The sequence below is a fragment of the Sinocyclocheilus grahami genome, unplaced genomic scaffold (assembly GCF_001515645.1).
Source record: "Sinocyclocheilus grahami isolate Dianchi unplaced genomic scaffold, SAMN03320097.WGS_v1.1 scaffold1275.1, whole genome shotgun sequence".
Classification (NCBI taxonomy): Eukaryota; Metazoa; Chordata; class Actinopteri; order Cypriniformes; family Cyprinidae; genus Sinocyclocheilus; species Sinocyclocheilus grahami.
Window position 1 is genome coordinate 776,182 of NW_015506454.1, and position 19,824 is coordinate 796,005.

The 19,824-nt window shown below is 38.2% G+C and overlaps 2 protein-coding genes across 5 annotated transcripts; both read left to right on the top strand.

Moving 5' to 3' along the window:
- The first annotated feature begins 10,370 nt into the window (after window positions 1-10,370).
- On the top strand, window positions 10,371-13,529 carry LOC107568724 (zinc-binding protein A33-like). The gene is made up of 5 exons (XM_016254716.1): window positions 10,371-10,449; window positions 11,243-11,473; window positions 11,762-11,784; window positions 11,872-11,987; window positions 12,703-13,529. Exons 1-5 carry the CDS (start codon window positions 10,372-10,374, stop codon window positions 13,224-13,226), a joined length of 972 nt encoding a protein of 323 aa, XP_016110202.1. The 5' UTR covers window position 10,371; the 3' UTR covers window positions 13,227-13,529.
- Window positions 13,530-14,811: 1,282 nt separating this feature from the next.
- On the top strand, window positions 14,812-19,824 carry LOC107568723 (zinc-binding protein A33-like). Of its 4 annotated transcripts, XM_016254714.1 has the most exons (7): window positions 16,333-16,482; window positions 16,564-17,001; window positions 17,082-17,177; window positions 18,090-18,320; window positions 18,483-18,505; window positions 18,593-18,708; window positions 19,051-19,824. In XM_016254714.1, exons 2-7 carry the CDS (start codon window positions 16,606-16,608, stop codon window positions 19,572-19,574), a joined length of 1,386 nt encoding a protein of 461 aa, XP_016110200.1. In that variant the 5' UTR covers window positions 16,333-16,482; window positions 16,564-16,605; the 3' UTR covers window positions 19,575-19,824. The 4 variants fall into 4 exon arrangements, with proteins under 4 accessions (XP_016110201.1, XP_016110198.1, XP_016110200.1 ...); XM_016254715.1 differs by lacking the exons at window positions 16,333-16,482; window positions 16,564-17,001 and adding an exon at window positions 14,812-15,320; XM_016254712.1 differs by lacking the exons at window positions 16,333-16,482; window positions 16,564-17,001; window positions 17,082-17,177 and adding exons at window positions 14,813-15,320; window positions 15,401-15,496.

Consider the following 19,824-nt stretch of genomic DNA (forward strand, 5'->3'; position numbering starts at 1 on the left):
ACATTAGGCTAAGTACATTAAACAAATTTTTCAATCTTGAACACTCTAAAAAACAGTGAAAAACTGTTTCCCTTTTTTAACAGAATGGGCACTTGTCAGACATATTAGGATAGAGAGAGAGAGAGAGAGAGAGAGAGAGAGAGAGAGAGAGAGAGACTTTTTTAAAAGATGAAAATAATAAAATGGAAGGAATAAAAATATATATTTTTTAAATGTTAATATATCCAAACAAAACAAGGGAGAAGAAAGAGAAAAAGGAAGGCAGAAGGAAGAGCAAAACATCCGAAATAAAAGATTACATAAATAATATAAATTATAAAAATACAAGTAAATAAAAATATTCCTTTACAAGCTGAAAAAAGTTTCCTTTTTGGGTTTTTTTATGTTTTCAATTTTATTTTTAATGTAATTTTTTTAATCTGTCCAAACAAAACAAGTCACACTGCTGACTCATTTACAACAGCAGAGCTTACCCACAATGCAACACACACACACACAGAGGACCAATTTCTCTTCAAACTAACACAATAAGCCACTCGAGGCAGTGTGTCTATTACCGCGGGTAAGTGATCTTAACCCAGTGACCTTGGTCAAATCACTGTAATGAACGGCCTCAAGTGGCTTAACAGCAGCAACACTCATAAAAGACCATGTTTATTAGTTTACAATGTGTTTATAATGTTCAATAAATATTCATTAATAAGAATCAGAATAAATCTGAATGAAGTAATATAATGCATTAGTCTAACTGTAGATTATTCAGGTTGGGCTATACAGAACGTGCGTTTATCATAATTTCATGACGACTTCAAATACGACTAATCAAATCAGAGTCTGTTTTGTAAAGTAAATTAATCTACTGTCTCTCTCTCTCTCCACCAATGCATGTCTCTCCTTCTCTCGCATGTATTTATGAGTCCATGTTTGTCTTTTTGAGCTCAAAATCTCATTAATGTAGTACACGATGGTTACAGAGCTTAGAAACCGCAGGAACACGAGCTAATAGTTTTGCATAATTCAGTACAATGGTTATAATGATAAATAAATTGCTTCATTTTCTCGCTGTCTAACGTAATTCGCTTTTCATTGTAAACGTGTATGTGTGGTACCTGGTTGATCACGCTGAGGTGCTCATCCGCCGTGTCCTTCTTACAAAGAGCCACTAAAAGAAACAAGTCAGAAAAAGCAGAGGAAATCAAATTAAACTCCAAGCTAAACACACACACACATTTACACACCGCTTTGATTCCTCTTGTTGTTAAAAGTAAGTCGGATAATGAAAGGACGGGTAAAACCTTCACAATGAGTTACGCCAAAATCCTCCTCCAAACTTTGAATCTTCATTCAGCCAAAAAACAGGCTGTCAAGCATGTCCATGTGATGCCTGATTCTGAATAATTGGGACTTTTGGAAAGAAGTGTGTGTGTGTGTGTGTGTGTGTGTACCTGGTTTTCATCACGTTATGGGGACCAAATGTCCCCACAAGGATAGTAATACTAGTAAATTTTGATCTTGTGGGGACATTTTTGAGGTCCCCGTGAGGAAACAAGCTTATAAATTAAACAGAATGAATTTTTTTGAGAAAGTAAAAATGCTGAAAGTCTCCTGTGAGGGGTAGGTTTAGGGGTAGGGTTGGTGTAGGGCAATAGCACATACAGTTTGTACAGTATAAAAACCATTACACTTATGGAGAGCCCCCATAAAACATGGAAACACAACATGTGTGTGCGTGTGTGTGTGTGAGTGTGTGTGCGTGTGTGTGTGCGTGTGGTGATTGAAAAACCCCTTGAAGCGGTTCAAATATTAAAACCACAAGGCGGCTGTTGCTTTGCATATTTCACTGCTTGTGCTCAGAAATCTGCTGTTTTCCACTGATCCAGAAAAATCAAGTCAAACTGAGAGTTTAAAATACTGTAGACACACACACACACACACACACACACACACACAGCTGTATTAAAGGACGTCCCATAAACAGCATCAGTGACATGCTGCCCATTTCCACAGACAACCATTCTGAATCATAAAAACGAGCTAAAACGAGTTACGGTACAGTAATGCAAGTGTGCCAGAGGGTAAAAAAGCAGAAGGGTGAAGCTTGCATTTTGTTCGAGCACTTGCATGAATTAATAAATAAAAAAATAAAAAAACATATCTAAAGCATTGTTTTGAGGTGCAACTTCAGTTCTAGGTGGATGAAGTTCTGCTGATGTAATTTGTGTGTGTTGCTCCATGTAAACAAGTGTTTTACTGATAGCTGCGTTATGTTTCTTTGTGGTCTCTTGGCACGTATCATGTAGAGTTCATGTAAACAGTCTTCTATCCATAATAACGCTTCCTTCAGTGAAAAAGTCAACTGGTCTGAATCAGGAGAGAAATCTGCACAGATCAAGCAGCGTTTACAAGCCAAAACAGTCCAAAACAGCTCTAAACAAATTGATTTTGATGTGAGAGACAACATGAGATGGACTTTTTTTTTTTATTATGGATTATGGACTCGTATTTTTGCCGGAAGCAACGGTTTGAAGTTAAAAACATGTTAATGCTGGATTTGTTTCAGCTTTTGTCTTCTCCAGATGATAACTGATGGACTGGAGTGCTGTGGATTATTGTGGTGTTTTTATCAGCTCTCATTCTGACGGCACCCATTCACTGCAGAGCATCCATTGCTGAGACACTGATGCAATGCAGCATTTCTACAAATCTGATGAAGAAACAAACTCATCCTAATCTCGGATGGTCTGAGGAGGAGGAGTACATTTTTAGCAAATTTTTCGGAAGAACTATTCCTTTAACTTTATCTTTTAATATAGACATAAGACAAAGCCCATGGGGGGAATTTGCCTTATATATCTTGAATTAATAAACAAAACTAAACAGCGCAGGAGAAAATGCCACCCAGAAGACATTAAACCCAATAAAATTTAAGAAAATACTGTAAATACTGGGAGCTGAAGCAAAACTAGAAGCGCTGCTATACTGCTGAAACAGTATGTTTGTGCACATAGAGGCGAGAGAGAGCTCTGGATGAGATCCTAATATCCCATTACTGAGCGGAGCATCTCAGTATGAAATGTTATTAAACAGAGCTGGATTACACAGCAGACGGCTGTAATCTCTAATCTAACCTCAGCGCTGCCCACATAATCCCCGAGATTACAGACAATAAAAACTTCAATCTCTTTAAACACTGCTTTAAACTTTGAGCACACTTCTCAGAGCTCGTTATGAATCGCATGCATTATTAATCAGAATATATTAGCTCTTATAAATTTAAATACTTAGATACACACAGATTGTGCATTAATTTCCATGGCAACCCCGAGCCTGACATTCCAACTCAATAACATGATCTTTCCTCCCAAATGAGTTATTTAATGAGGAGGAGGAGGATTTCATTTAATCCGGTTATATATTAGCAAAATCAACAGAAAGTTGCTGTTTTATTTCACTAAAGCCGTAAGAATATTATTGCTGGAGAATATTCTAGTCTCTTCATTATCAGATTCAAACGAGATTATCAGAGATTCATCTCCGCTTTCAGAAACACAAATGGATATGAAACGCTTAATTTAGAAAGCAGAAGATGCATGCAACATGCACACAGAAGCATAATTTATTTTTTTAAATGCATTGATTCTAGTTTCTTGTCAATAGATGAATCATTAGTCAAATGTAATCAAATGCAATTCTGGGGCCAAACATGCATTATCTTTTCTTCATTTGTAAGTGTGTGAGAAATGAGACTTCATTTATTAGGTTCACCTTCATCAGTTCATGCTGCATGAAAAACGCTTCCTTCAGTGAAAAAGTCAACTGGTCTGAATCAGGAGAGAAATCTGCACAGATCAAGCAGCGTTTACAAGCCAAAACAGTCCAAAACAGCTCTAAACAAATTGATTTTGATGTGAGAGACAACATGAGATGGACTTTTTTTTTTTATTATGGATTATGGACTCGTATTTTTGCCGGAAGCAACGGTTTGAAGTTAAAAACATGTTAATGCTGGATTTGTTTCAGCTTTTGTCTTCTCCAGATGATAACTGATGGACTGGAGTGCTGTGGATTATTGTGGTGTTTTTATCAGCTCTCATTCTGACGGCACCCATTCACTGCAGAGCATCCATTGCTGAGACACTGATGCAATGCAGCATTTCTACAAATCTGATGAAGAAACAAACTCATCCTAATCTCGGATGGTCTGAGGAGGAGGAGTACATTTTTAGCAAATTTTTCGGAAGAACTATTCCTTTAACTTTATCTTTTAATATAGACATAAGACAAAGCCCATGGGGGGAATTTGCCTTATATATCTTGAATTAATAAACAAAACTAAACAGCGCAGGAGAAAATGCCACCCAGAAGACATTAAACCCAATAAAATTTAAGAAAATACTGTAAATACTGGGAGCTGAAGCAAAACTAGAAGCGCTGCTATACTGCTGAAACAGTATGTTTGTGCACATAGAGGCGAGAGAGAGCTCTGGATGAGATCCTAATATCCCATTACTGAGCGGAGCATCTCAGTATGAAATGTTATTAAACAGAGCTGGATTACACAGCAGACGGCTGTAATCTCTAATCTAACCTCAGCGCTGCCCACATAATCCCCGAGATTACAGACAATAAAAACTTCAATCTCTTTAAACACTGCTTTAAACTTTGAGCACACTTCTCAGAGCTCGTTATGAATCGCATGCATTATTAATCAGAATATATTAGCTCTTATAAATTTAAATACTTAGATACACACAGATTGTGCATTAATTTCCATGGCAACCCCGAGCCTGACATTCCAACTCAATAACATGATCTTTCCTCCCAAATGAGTTATTTAATGAGGAGGAGGAGGATTTCATTTAATCCGGTTATATATTAGCAAAATCAACAGAAAGTTGCTGTTTTATTTCACTAAAGCCGTAAGAATATTATTGCTGGAGAATATTCTAGTCTCTTCATTATCAGATTCAAACGAGATTATCAGAGATTCATCTCCGCTTTCAGAAACACAAATGGATATGAAACGCTTAATTTAGAAAGCAGAAGATGCATGCAACATGCACACAGAAGCATAATTTATTTTTTTAAATGCATTGATTCTAGTTTCTTGTCAATAGATGAATCATTAGTCAAATGTAATCAAATGCAATTCTGGGGCCAAACATGCATTATCTTTTCTTCATTTGTAAGTGTGTGAGAAATGAGACTTCATTTATTAGGTTCACCTTCATCAGTTCATGCTGCATGAAATATACAATCATGGCGATCTGTAAAATCAAGAGTTAATGATTCAACAAGAGGCTGAGGAGAAAAACCCAATAAAACCCAATCTTCACAAGCCACAGACCAACCAACACGAGTCAAACGATTAACCCGTCCACTTCCTATCTGCTAACTGCACATACATCACTGCTGATCACAATCAAACGCAGAGCTTCACCATATATCAAACCAACAGACGTCCAGCAATGCCAGATCCGATCAAAGAGTGGTTTCCCCCTTCCTCTTTCTCTCATATATTACGAAGGGAATCTCAGCAATGATTTGCTTCCTGTCAAATCTATTAAGACGAATAAAGACACATTAATCATGACAGCCAGAGGAGGATATTAACTAACACTTCTTACTCAGTTTCTAATCTCCTGAATAATAAACCATGTTACATCATGTGGGAAAGTGGATTATAAACACTCATCATTCTGTAATCGCTGCATCTTCTAAACCTCAACATATTTGCTGGAAATAATCTGTGTCATATGATATTTCTCCTCCCTGTATAAACAAATATTGTATAATAAGAAATGAAATTTTGATCTATAAAAGTATATTTTGTTTATATACACACACACACACATATGCACACACACTTTCATACACATATGTATGTGTGTGTGTGTATATATATGTCCAATTCTCATTAAAATTAGAAAAATATTTTTAAATTATGTATTTAATATTTATTTTATTTCAATTATATATAAATTGCATTAAATATAATTATTATAATTTTTTATATATAAAAGTAATATATTGCATTTATTAGCAATATATTATTATATTAAATCATGTAAGAATTAATAAATTATATCCATCTATCTATCTATCTATCTATCTATATATATATATATACACACACACACACACACATATATTTCCAAATCTCATTACAATAATTAAAAAGAACAATATATATGATATATTTATATATGTTTGTGCAATATACATATTTTTAATATAATAAATATATTTTAATATAATATATATAATATATATATATATATTTTTTTTTAATGGTAAAGTACATCTGTTTTAATTTTTGAGAATTTATTTAATTACAAATAATTTAATTTTAATTTTGTGACTGCCCTTAATATAATACAAATTTAGGGGAGGGATGGGGCCTATTTTAAAATATGAATAATAGGCTTCATTTTCTTTCTGCAAACGGTAGCTTCTTAGAAATGTATTTCTTCCTTTTTCTTTTGAGAGTATAATATGTCCCAGCATTTCTTTAAGCGACTCAGCCAATACCTTTAATGACTTACCGAGAGGAGTAAATAGGTCTGGGAGTTTTTAAATTGCTGGGTTTAAGATGAGAGATGAATTTGATCTAAAGAGAGAAAGAGTCTGATCTATCAAGAGAAATATGAGACATTTGTGTAACTTTAATAAAGTTCCTATGGCCTGCTGCTCCGTGCTGCGCGCAGTAATTGCTAGATGAGGCGTTCCTGCTTTGCATCCCAGCAGATCGTGTCTATATCTACCCACGCACGGGGAAACAGCAGCCGTCTGGTTACCTGAGCAACGAATTTCCTCCATCCCTCCATTCATCACCCTGCACTGCAGTGTGATCCTCAAACACACAGTTTACACAACCATCTTCACACGGCACAAAGACACATTCAGGAACTCTCTGTTCTCATGTGCAGACTGACACTGCTTGAACAGAAAAGGTTAAACCTGTCCCTCTAAATGCATTCTGAAAGCTTACTTTGACTCAATTTCAATGTAACATTGTGTTCCATTTGACTCGGAAGGTCAGAATTTCTGATTTGAAAAATTGTACAGCACCAGACAAAAGTTTGGAATTACCTTTTTTGAAATATCTATGAAAGGAGTCTCTTCTGCTCACCAAGTCTGCATTTATTTAAATTAAGAATACAGTAAAAATTGTGAAATATTTTTTAAATTTAAAAATAACTGTTTTCTATGTGAATATATAGTCAAATGTAATTTATTCCTGTGATCAAAGCTGAATTTTCAGCATCATTACTCCAGTCTTCAGAGCATAATCCTTTAGAAATCACTCTAATATGCTGATTTGCTGCTCAAGAAACATTTCTGAGTATTATCAATGTTGAAAACTGCTTGAAATTCAACTTTTGTTCTCGTCCAGCGCCACTAAAGCATGAATATCATGTGGCTTGCTGAAGATAGGTGTGTTATTACTTTTCTAAAAGATGAGTCTAACCATTTTCACCTGGTGGTGAAAAAAAATACTTGCATACACCAAGCCATATCTACAGAGACATGTATGGAGCCTATTCACTTGCTTCATAAAAACATAAGAATCCAGTTATTTTGCAGTTTGGTTTGGTGCCACCAGTGGCACAGAAATTGCTTAGAGCAGCTTTAAGTATAATTCCATGTGTACGTGTGTGTTTTTGTGTCCGCTTCGATGTTGAAATTCATCACTCTGTACCTGATTGTGTGCGTGTGTCCCGTCTCCAGACTGACAGCTCTACAGTATCAGCTGACTGCTGCAGATCGCAGTGAGCTTGAGCTCTGGAACCCAATCTCCATGTGCTCCCAGAGATCCTGTTCGTTTCTCCATCCCGCCAGCACAGAACATGAGTTTCTCTATATTGCCCTGGAAGAAAAAAAACAATGCTAGGTACAAATTAATCTCCTGAACACAACCTACAAACGTTTTTTTTTTAAAGACAGGTAAGATTGCACTCATTGCAGTGGTGAGTGGGTTTGGTCCTCAATCCCTGAAGCAAAATCCATATAACATCCACCAGAGGAAAACTATGAAGTTTCTGGTCTTATTTTGAACACTTCATCAATGTATGTTATTCCCCACTCAGCTGCTAGGAGAAACAACTGAGGCATTAAAGGAATAGTTCACTCAAAAATGAACATTTACTTAAAAATCACAAGACATGGATTGAAGTGGTGTGGATTACTTGTGAATTATTGTGATGTTTTTATCAGCTGTTTGGACTCTCATTCTGACGGCACCCATTCACTGCAGAGCATCCATTGCTGAGACACTGATGAAATGCTACATTTCTCCAAATCTGATGAAGACACAAACTCATCTACATCTTGGATGGCTTGAGGGTGAGTACATTTTCATGTTTGGGTGAATTTTTCCTTTAAAGAGTTCTCATCTGAGGTTTTCTTTTTATGTGAGACATGACCAGAATTAGATATGAATGTGTGCCTGTTTTGAAGTATTCCATTACCCACAACAACCTGGACAGATGCACTTGCACATCAAGAGCCCTTTCAAGAAAACTTTGTGTCTTTGCCCTTGGCATTGATGGTCTGTTTGTCTATATATCCCACTGTTCGCCACAGAGATGAGACATGGGCTGAAAAGGTAACTGGCACTTTGTAAGCAGCTCTGGTCCATCTGGTGAAATTGTGCATTTAATCCAATTTCTGCGATGGTCTGAATTCATGTGTGAAAGCTGAAATGAGATGCACCCATTACGCATACACCGAGGTTCGCCACTACAAACGTGGAGGGCATGCAAAGAAGCCTTTTGACATGGTGTAATTAATTTATGGGATAGATTTATTTATATTCTATCAAAGATTAAATTTTAGAAGTGAAGTGTAGCCAAGTATGGTGTCTCATACTCATAAGAATTTGTGCTCTGCATTTAACCCATCCAGTTCAGTAGAGAAGAAACATACACACACACACACACACATCTCGTGTCGTTTCAAACCCATATACCTTTTAACTGTGAAACATAAAATAATCTTTATGCAGCTTTTTGTGTGTTTGGAACCACATGACGGTGAGTAAATAATAACAGAACACTCTTAAAAATAAAGATTCTTTATGAAGAACCTTTAACAACCATGGAATCTTTCCACAAAAAGTTCTTTATAGTCAAAAAAAGAAATGGCTCTTTTAAGAACTGATCACTGAAAGCTTCTTTAGGGAATCCAAAACAGTACTTCTATGGCTTTGCTGCAAAAGAGTGAAGATCATTTTGGACAAACTATTGCTTTAACAGATAAGGATCAAAATGAAAAACATATTTTTATGGAAAATTACCATTCCATACACCATAAAGCATCCCAGAGCAGTTTAACTTCGAATGAAAGCTCTTGCAGTGCTTGGCTCACTGGAGTTCGGACAGAGGTTTTGCCAATTCTGATGGAAGGACTGTTTGAGAGAGAGACAGAGTGAAAGAGAGGAGGAAAACTGACATTGACAATATTGGTGAACAAACAATTGTGGCAGCGTTGTAGAGGATTTGATGCAGCGTCGTGTCCCACATGAACGGAGCGCCGCAGACAGTACATGAGAGTCCTGGGAGATGAGTGCACATATCAGATACTGACAGAAACACCTGGGTCCCTCAAATATCACAGCTCCTGCCTCCGCTCTGTCTCTGTCGCTTACTCTTGTCTGTGCGATATATCTCTCTACATCTCTCGTTTTTTTCTGTTTATTAAAGGAAAAGTTGACATAATAAAGGAAATTATGTCATTATTTACTCACCCTTGTCATTCCAAACCTGTGTGCTGTTCTTTTTCCCTGAGGACAACAAGAGGATACATTTTTGCATGGTTATTTTACATGCAACAACAGACCATAGTCTCCCAAGATGCAAAAATTACTGCAAAGCACATTCAACTTGAGCTTTGAAAGGACATGAAGGAGAGCAAGTTTTCTTTTCCCCTGAGGACAACAAGAGGATACATTTTTGCATGGTTATTTTACATGCAACAACAGACCATAGTCTCCCAAGATGCAAAAATTACTGCAAAGCACCATAAAGTACATTCAACTTGAGCTTTGAAAGGACATGAAGGAGAGCAAGTTTTCTTTTTTGACTGAACTAACCTTTTAAGCATATGTGTGGAAACAGCAGCTGCAGGACCCCACTGTGATTAATAAGTGCCATGCAATGAACTGATCTTCGTTTAGCTGTAGGACTCTTAGACACCATATGCTGGAGAAAAACAAGCTAATGAAATAAAAGGAAATGCACACATGAACGCACAGAGAATTTAGCTACAATCAACTTCTTTTTGCAAACCAGGGGGGGAAAAAGTGCCGTTGTTTGGGAACCACTTGTGGGTTTTTGATTTTCTTTTAAAGAAAATCTAATGTGGACACAAATGGACAGACTGCAGGCGACACTCGGTGACCTCAAGGAAGCCCATGAGAGCTGTGTCGAACGGGCTGAGCTCAGTAAGGTATGTGGTTAGTGTTGTAATATGTAGTGAAGATTTAGGTCAAGTTAAAAGGATATTTCACCCAAAATGAAAATTTGGCCATCCAAGATGTGTGACTTTTCTTCAGTGGAACAGTAATGAAGTTTTTAGCTGAAACTGTGATCCTTGGTGATTCATACAATGCAAGTCAGCAGCTATGTCACTTTGAGTAACAAAAAAGCATATCAACGAAAACTAAAATAATACCCATGGATCCTGATGATACATTAAAGTCTTATGAAGCAAAACGATCGGTCTGTGCAAGAAACTGAACGTTAGGCATCTGGCAAACGGCCCGGAGTGATGCCTGGTTCACAAAATCAGTTCACCAAATTAGACTGAAGCGTCTGAAACATTCTGCGGCTGGAGCAACACAGATCTACAAGTTACTCAATCAAAACTCCCTTTCAGACGCCTGACTCAAAAATGGGTTCCAACTCAAAATGAGTCAAAATAGTGGCGTATCTGATCCTGTGATGAATGAACAGTCACTAAAACAGTTCGATTCGGACTGCAGACTGATGAGCCGCTGATATGAGCATGTGTGAACCGAACACTTGAATGTAGGGCCAAATGATTGTTTTTATAGTTTCTCATTGTTTATGTAAAAAGGTGAGCTGATGAAGACTAGTTCATTACCTTTTATGCTTTAGACATGTAAAACATCCACATTTCGCACTTTGATGAACTGAGGGTGAGTAAATTAATGGCATATTGTCATTTTTGGGTGAACTATCCCTTTAACAAAGGATTAAACCTTCTTAAACCATTTCAGGAACACACCAATATGGATGAAAACCAAATCAAGAAGGAATTTAAGAAGCTCCATCAGTTTCTGAGAGACGAGGAGGAGAAACAGATCAGATCCTTGCATAAAGAAATGAAACTTCAAGATGAGAAACACCAGGCCAGAATGAAGGAGCTCTCCGCACAGATATCAGATCTGTCTGAGAGGATGGCAGCCGTCTGGCAGGACATAGAAGCTGAAAACATCACATTTCTCCAGGTACAGATCAGATCAAATACTCAACGATACACATAAAGCCAAGGACAAAAGTCAGAACTGTAATCTGGTGCAAACGTGTCTGATAATCAATGTTGATGTTTGCTCAACCTCATGACTGAGCGCTAATTGCTTTTTTATTTCTCATTCAGAATTACAGCGCACTCAACGATACACATAAAGCCAAGGACAAAAGTCAGAACTGTAATCTGGTGCAAACGTGTCTGATAATCATTGATGTTTGCTCAACCTCATGACTGAGCGCTAATTGCTTTTTTATTTCTCATTCAGAATTACAGCGACACCGTAAAAAGGTGAGTCTTTCCCAATTAGAATTTGGTTACAGCTGCAATCCCATTTTGCCCAGTGAACACCAAATATCTTACTGTTAATCTACACAGACTCCAACACCCATCAGTAGCAAACACAACCCCTGAACTACAGGAATATCAGCACTATCCCATTCAGACAGTGATCTTCACCACATGGGCCAGAATGCAGAACCTTGTGGAACAGCGTAAGTAATAGCATCTTCTTAGACATCTGCTTAGATTGTATGCTGTTATTTTTTTCCATGAAACACAAATGAAAAAAACAACCCCATCATTCAGCTATTTTCTAATTTACATAATTACAAGATGATAACACATGACGTTCTACTTGGAGCTGTTCACACGCTCGGACTCGACTTTATCAACTGAATTATCAATTATGCTATGGCAACACAGATAACACCAAAATTATTCTATGTAATGTGAGTTGTTTTTCAACTCACATTACATGCAAAATTATTCTTGCATTATTAAGACATTAAAAATAGTGAATGATATATCAGAAACATTACAAAATAACTGAACTACATTTTACTGCTGAAGCCACAGTAAATTTGAGTGTAACCAGGTGACGTTGTAGTGGTCATACGAGTCAGAGCTCAGGTGTAATTATGAGTTCTACAAGGACGTGAATGCTTTTTACATGTTCGACTCTCATAATTATGCCAATTCTGATGTGCCGTGAACAGACTTAAAGTACCATAAAAGAAGTGTTGTTGGGTTTTTTTGGACCAAGCCACTAGTCACCATCCACTTTTATTGTGTGCACCAGAAAAAAAATATCAACAGACAGGTTTGGAAAGATATGATGGTAAGTCTATAAAGAACAAACACATGAGTAGTAGTGCAGTGGTACTGACTGATGAAAGGCTCTGCATTTTACAGTCATCTGTGTTTCAGCTCCTGTGACTCTGGACCCAGACACAGCATCCAGTAAACTGCTGGTGTCACAGGACTGCACCAGTGTTCAGTGCGTAGAAATGAATCTGCATGTGTCTGATAACCCAAAAAGGCTACATGACGGGGTGCTGGCCTCACAGGGCTTCAGCTCAGGTGTGCACTGCTGGGACGTAGAGGTGGGTGATAACAACAACTGGACACTGGGAGTGATGGGGGAAACGGTGAACCGCAAAAAACTTTGTAAAATGAATGCAAAAAATCGCTTTTGGTGTTTTCGTAATGTGGATGGTAAATACAAGAAAGGTAAAAAACCTGTCAGTGATATTGATAGCAATGAAAGGCCAAATATCATCCGACTGGAGCAGGACTTTGACAAAGGAGAGCTGAGATTCATCGACCCTTCCAGAAACAGAAGTCTGTGCACCTACACTGGTGGATTTCCAGAGAAAGTGTTCCCATATTTCTGTACTGGAGATGCGGACACACCACTGAGTCTTTTCCCAGCAAATACACTAAAAGTCTAAACCAAAACTAACATGACATTTTTTTTTTACACATGATAAAATAAGTGAATGCTGAACACCATAAATAGCCTTGTGCACAAGTTTTGTGCATTTGTCCATCTTTCTTTAAAACAAAAAGGCATTTGATTTTTTTTTCTTTAACTGAAATGACCATCATAAATTTAGTATGGCTTAAGTGTCCAAATACTTTTTTGGAGCCACTGTATGTCCAGCAATGTGATTATTCAATCATGCAATGTTTCAGTACAAACGATGATGCATTAATAAGGCAGATTTTAATTTGATTATCAATGTAAAAAGCAATAAAGACTATTTGGTGTACCAATGTGATATTACAGAATTGCAAGTGAAATGCAGTGTGGTGACTTTACCTCTGCCAGCTGATTGGTCAGCTCAACCTGGTGGCATTTCCTTCTTTCTGATATTGGCAAGTGTGGAGGACGGCACATACCTGGAACACCTGCTATGATGAAACTCACAGTTTTTTCTTGCAATTCTGAGTTTATATCTCACAATCCTGAGACATAAAAACAGAATTGCAAGATATAAACTTGCAATTCTGAGAAGAAAAGTCCATATTGTGAGATATAAACTCACAATTGTGAGAAAAAGGTCTGAGAAAAAAGTTATTTTTTTCATCCAGTTGAGGAAACAAGCTTCCATAGAAATCTGACCCTATATTGATTCTCCCTAATATACTTTGCCAATAATAAAAGTCTACAAGGCTCACATGGGGTAGTTAAAGTCCAGAGTGAAGATGTCCTCTGCCCAAACGTCCAAACAGCATCACGATGTAGTCAGCTGAAAACACACCAACACACAATCACAACAGTGCAACTGGGCTTGACAACTCTACCAGTGACAACTGCCATCTAGTGACAATTGTATACAACTCAGATCTTTTCTCCTACTCTGTGGTCACTGCGGCCCCTGCTGACATTAAAATGATAGTTCAGAAATGAAAACTTTATCATCATTTACACATCCTCAGGACATTTGCCTAGTTCAGTGGTTCTCAAACCTCTCCATGAAGTAAGTACCCCCAGCACTGCACATTTTGTATGTCTCCCTATATCTGACATACCCACTTCAGGTCTTGCAGTCTCCACTAATGAGCTGATGAGTTGAATCAGGTGTGATCGATGAGGGAGACATACAGCCGTACTCCAGAACAGGTTGAGAACCACTGGCCAAGTTCTATCATACATGGACAGTAAATAATTACAAAATTTTGATGCACTGCACTATTAAACTTAAACGTATGTAATCAGTGCATCAGTTGTCACAAGACATCATTGCTTGTGCATTCTGAGATTATGAGTGTGTGAATTCAACAAAACATACAGTCAACCAAATTAAGTAAACAAGTCAGTAACTAGTAGTTGCTAATCCACAAATGTAAAATGTTTGCTCTAATTGAAGTAAGACGTCATGCTGAGCAGGTGCAGCCGCACTATGTGATCATTTCCTGGTTGTTAGTCTTTGTAATATGATATCCTGGAGGGAGGAGTCGATAAATCTTCTACGTAAACGAAACTTAAGTAAAAGAAATTAAAGGGTTGGGTGTGGTGAAAGGTAAAGCAGGTTTCACCAGTAAGAAAGTACATTTATTGGACTTGAGAAGTAAAGCAGCTGTTACTATTACTGCAATTTCAGTTGGAACGTCTGTTGGCTGAGAATTGAGAACTGACTTCAGTCATGGCAGACGCTTTGTCCATCCTGGAAGAGGATTTGACATGTCTCATCTGTTGTGATGTCTTCACCGATCCGGTCACTTTGAAATGTAGCCACAGTTTGTGTGAGAAATGCCTCCAGCGCTTCTGGACGACTCAGGACGTGCCGCAGTGTCCGGTCTGTCGGAAGGAATGCTCTCACGACGAGCCCACCAAGAGCCTGGCGTTCAGAGCGCTCTGTGAGTCCTTCAAGAAGAGAAAACCCACAGCTGTTTCAGGAGACGTTTGTCCAGAACATGAAGAAAAGTTCAAACTCTTCTGCTTTGTGGACAAGCAGCCCATCTGTGTGGTCTGTTACACATCAAAGAAGCATGAAAATCACAAGTGTTCGCCTGTCGACGAGGCTGCTGGGAATTTAAAGGTATGAAGAGTTTGGAATCTGATCTGACTGACTTCTGACATCTTCAAGCTCAAAATTAAGAGTTTATCATGTGATTCTAGGAGGATCTCAAGACACAAATGGACAGACTGCATGAGACCCTCGCTGACCTCAAGAAAGCTCAAGAGAACTGTGTGAAACAGGCTGAGCTCATTAAGGTAAGTGTATGTTAGTATTGTAATCCGTAGTGAAGATTTACATCAACTTAACAAAGGACTAATATTAGTCCTTTGTTAGTCCTAACAAAGGACCATATTTACGAATTAGGAACATGACTTGAATGCACTATTAGTGTTGTAATCAGTAGTGAACTTTTACACTGTTAACAGAAAAGGTTGAACACGTCCAAACAGCATCACGATGTAGTCAGCTGAAAACACACCAACACACAATCACAACAGTGCAACTGGGCTTGACAACTCTACCAGTGACAACTGCCATCTAGTGACAATTGTATACAACTCAGATCTTTTCTCCTACTCTGTGGTCACTGCGGCCCCTGCTGACATTAAAATGATAGTTCAGAAATGAAAACTTTATCATCATTTACACATCCTCAGGACATTTGCCTAGTTCAGTGGTTCTCAAACCTCTCCATGAAGTAAGTACCCCCAGCACTGCACATTTTGTATGTCTCCCTATATCTGACATACCCACTTCAGGTCTTGCAGTCTCCACTAATGAGCTGATGAGTTGAATCAGGTGTGATCGATGAGGGAGACATACAGCCGTACTCCAGAACAGGTTGAGAACCACTGGCCAAGTTCTATCATACATGGACAGTAAATAATTACAAAATTTTGATGCACGGCACTATTAAACTTAAACGTATGTAATCAGTGCATCAGTTGTCACAAGACATCATTGCTTGTGCATTCTGAGATTATGAGTGTGTGAATTCAACAAAACATACAGTCAACCAAATTAAGTAAACAAGTCAGTAACTAGTAGTTGCTAATCCACAAATGTAAAATGTTTGCTCTAATTGAAGTAAGACGTCATGCTGAGCAGGTGCAGCCGCACTATGTGATCATTTCCTGGTTGTTAGTCTTTGTAATATGATATCCTGGAGGGAGGAGTCGATAAATCTTCTACGTAAACGAAAGTTAAGTAAAAGAAATGAAAGGGTTGGGTGTGGTGAAAGGTAAAGCAGGTTTCACCAGTAAGAAAGTACATTTATTGGGCTTGAGAAGTAAAGCAGCTGTTACTATTACTGCAATTTCAGTTGGAACGTCTGTTGGCTGAGAATTGAGAACTGACTTCAGTCATGGCAGACGCTTTGTCCATCCTGGAAGAGGATTTGACATGTCTCATCTGTTGTGATGTCTTCACCGATCCGGTCACTTTGAAATGTAGCCACAGTTTGTGTGAGAAATGCCTCCAGCGCTTCTGGACGACTCAGGACGTGCCGCAGTGTCCGGTCTGTCGGAAGGAATGCTCTCACGACGAGCCCACCAAGAGCCTGGCGTTCAGAGCGCTCTGTGAGTCCTTCAAGAACAGAAAACCCTCCGCTGTTTCAGGAGACGTTTGTCCAGAACATGAAGAAAAGTTCAAACTCTTCTGCTTTGTGGACAAGCAGCCCATCTGTGTGGTCTGTTACACATCAAAGAAGCACGAAGATCACAAGTGTTCTCCTGTCAACGAGGCTGCTGGGAATTTAAAGGTGCGAAGAGTTTGGAATCTGATCTGACTGACTTTTGGCATCTTTAAGCTGAGTATTAAGAGTTTATCCTGTGATTCTAGGAGGATCTCAAAACACAAATGGACAGACTGCAGGCGACACTCGGTGACCTCAACGAAGCCCATGAGAGCTGTGTCGAACGGGCTGAGCTCAGTAAGGTAAGTGGTTATGGCATGTTCAAGTCCTCCTGGGAAGTTCTTATTTATGAATTAGGAAGTCTACAATCATTCCAACATGACTTGAACACACCATTAGTTTTGTAATCAGTAGTGAACTTTTACATTGTTAACAGAAAGGCTTAAAGGCTTAGTTCACCCAAAAATGAAAATTCTGTCATTAATTACTCACCCTCATGTCGTTCTAAACCCGTGAGACCTTCGTTCATCTTCGGAACACAAATTAAGATATTTTTGATGAATTCTGAGCGCTCTCTGACCCTCCCATAGACAGCAATGTAATTACCAGGATCAAGGTCCAGAAACGTAGCAATGAGATCGGTAAAATTATCCATGTGACATCAGGATTTCAACCGTAATTTTACAAAGCTACGGGAATACTTTTTGTATGCAAAGAAAACAAAAATAACGACTTATCCACTGAACGTAAACAGCGTATGCTATTCTGTGTCAGCTGCGTCATGCTTTGATCTGAACGAAAACAGCGTATCCGCGTGGCGCAGCTGACACAGAATAGCATACGCTGTTTACGTTCAGTGCATACTCTCCAAAATGGCACCAGGGTGACGCGGAAGAGACGAATTGTTAAATAAAGTTGTTATTTTTGTTTTGTTTGCATACAAAAGTATTCTCGTAGCTTCGCAAAATTACGGTTGAAACCCTGATGTCACATGGATTATTTTAACGATCTCCTTACTACGTTTCTGGACCTTGATCGTGGTAATTACATTGCTGTCTATGGGAGGGTCAGAGAGCGCTCAGAATTAATCAAAAATATCTTAATTTGTGTTTCGAAGATGAACGGAGGTTTTACGGGTTTGGAACGATACGAGGGTGAGTAATTAATGACAGAATTTTACTTTTTGGGTTAACTATCCCTTTAAACCATTTCAGGAACACGCCAATATGGATGAAAACCAAATAAAGGAGGAATTTGAGAAGCTCCATCAGTTTCTGAGAGACGAAGAGGAGAAACAGATCAGATCCTTGCATAAAGAAATGAAACTTCAAGATGAGAAACACCAGGCCAGAATGAAGGAGCTCTCCGCACAGATATCAGATCTGTCTGAGAGGATGGCAGCCGTCTGGCAGGACATAGAAGCTGAAAACATCACATTTCTCCAGGTACAGATCAGATCAAATACTCAACGATACACATAAAGCCAAGGACAAAAGTCAATCAGAGAGCTGTAATCTGAAGCAAGCATATCTGAAAATCAATGATCATGATCAATGTTTGCTCAACCTCATGACTGAACACTAATTGCTTTTTTATTTCTCATTCAGAATTACAGCGATACTTTAAAAAGGTGAGTCTTTCCCAATTAGAATTTGGTTACAGCTGCAATCCCATTTTGCCCAGTGAACACCAAATATCTTACTGTTAATCTACACAGACTCCAACACCCATCAGTAGCAAACACAACCCCTGAACTACAGGAATATCAGCACTATCCCATTCAGACAGTGATCTTCACCACATGGGTCAAAATGCAGAACCTTCTGGAAAAGCGTAAGTAACAACGTCTGCTTAGATTGTGTACATAATTTATTTACGCAAATGTTTCTCATTGGTAGTAGTACACTGATATTGATTGGTTGGTGTTTTAACGTCGCTTCCTTGGCTATTTTCATGATTAGTAACAAGTTGAAAACCTATATAAGGTGTTTATATGTGTATAGCATTGGATGTATGATATTAAGAACTTGTGTGTGATTCTGGAATGTTCTATTCAGCATCATGAATATATATGATCTGATCCCAGCGATTATTGAAAATACCCAATGTATTTTACCCAAAGAGAGGTTGACCGATGAAAAGCTCTGTAGTTTACGGTCATCTGTGTTTTTACAGCTCCTGTGACTCTGGACCCAGACACAGCATCGAGTAAACTGCAGGTGTCACAGGATTGCACCAGTGTTCAGTACGTAGAAAATAAACTGGTTGTGTTTGATAACCCAGAGAGAATGTATGTGGGAGTGCTGGCCTCACAGGGCTTCAGCTCAGGTGTGCACTGCTGGGACGTAGAGGTAAAAAACAACAGTCACTGGACGCTGGGAGTGGTGGCGGAAACAGTGAACCGCAAAAAATATTACAAATTGTATCCAAAGAAACATTTTTGGTGTTTTCATTACATGAATGCTACATACAAGCAAGGAAATGATCCTGTCAGCAATATTAATAGCAATGAGAGGCCAAATATCATCCGACTGCAGCTGGACTTTGATGAAGGAGAGCTGATATTCATCGACCCTTCCAGAAACAGGATTTTGTGTACCTACACTGGTGGATTTCCAGAGAAAGTGTTCCCATATTTCTGTACTGAAGATATGTTTAGCCCACTTAACATTTTCATGTCAAATAAACAAAAATGGTAAACCACAACTAACACAACATTTTTTTTATATACGTTGTGTTTTGTGCATGTGCCAAGATAATCCTCAAATGCGATGACCTTCATGCAGTGTGAATTGAGTTACAGTTTATGGTGTCCAAATAATTTTTAGGGCCACTGTATATCAAGATATGGGATTATTTAATCATGTAATGTTTAAGTGTATAGGGTGAAACATTATAAATATGGCAAATTTTAATGTGATTATTAATGAAAAAATAAATAAAGACTAT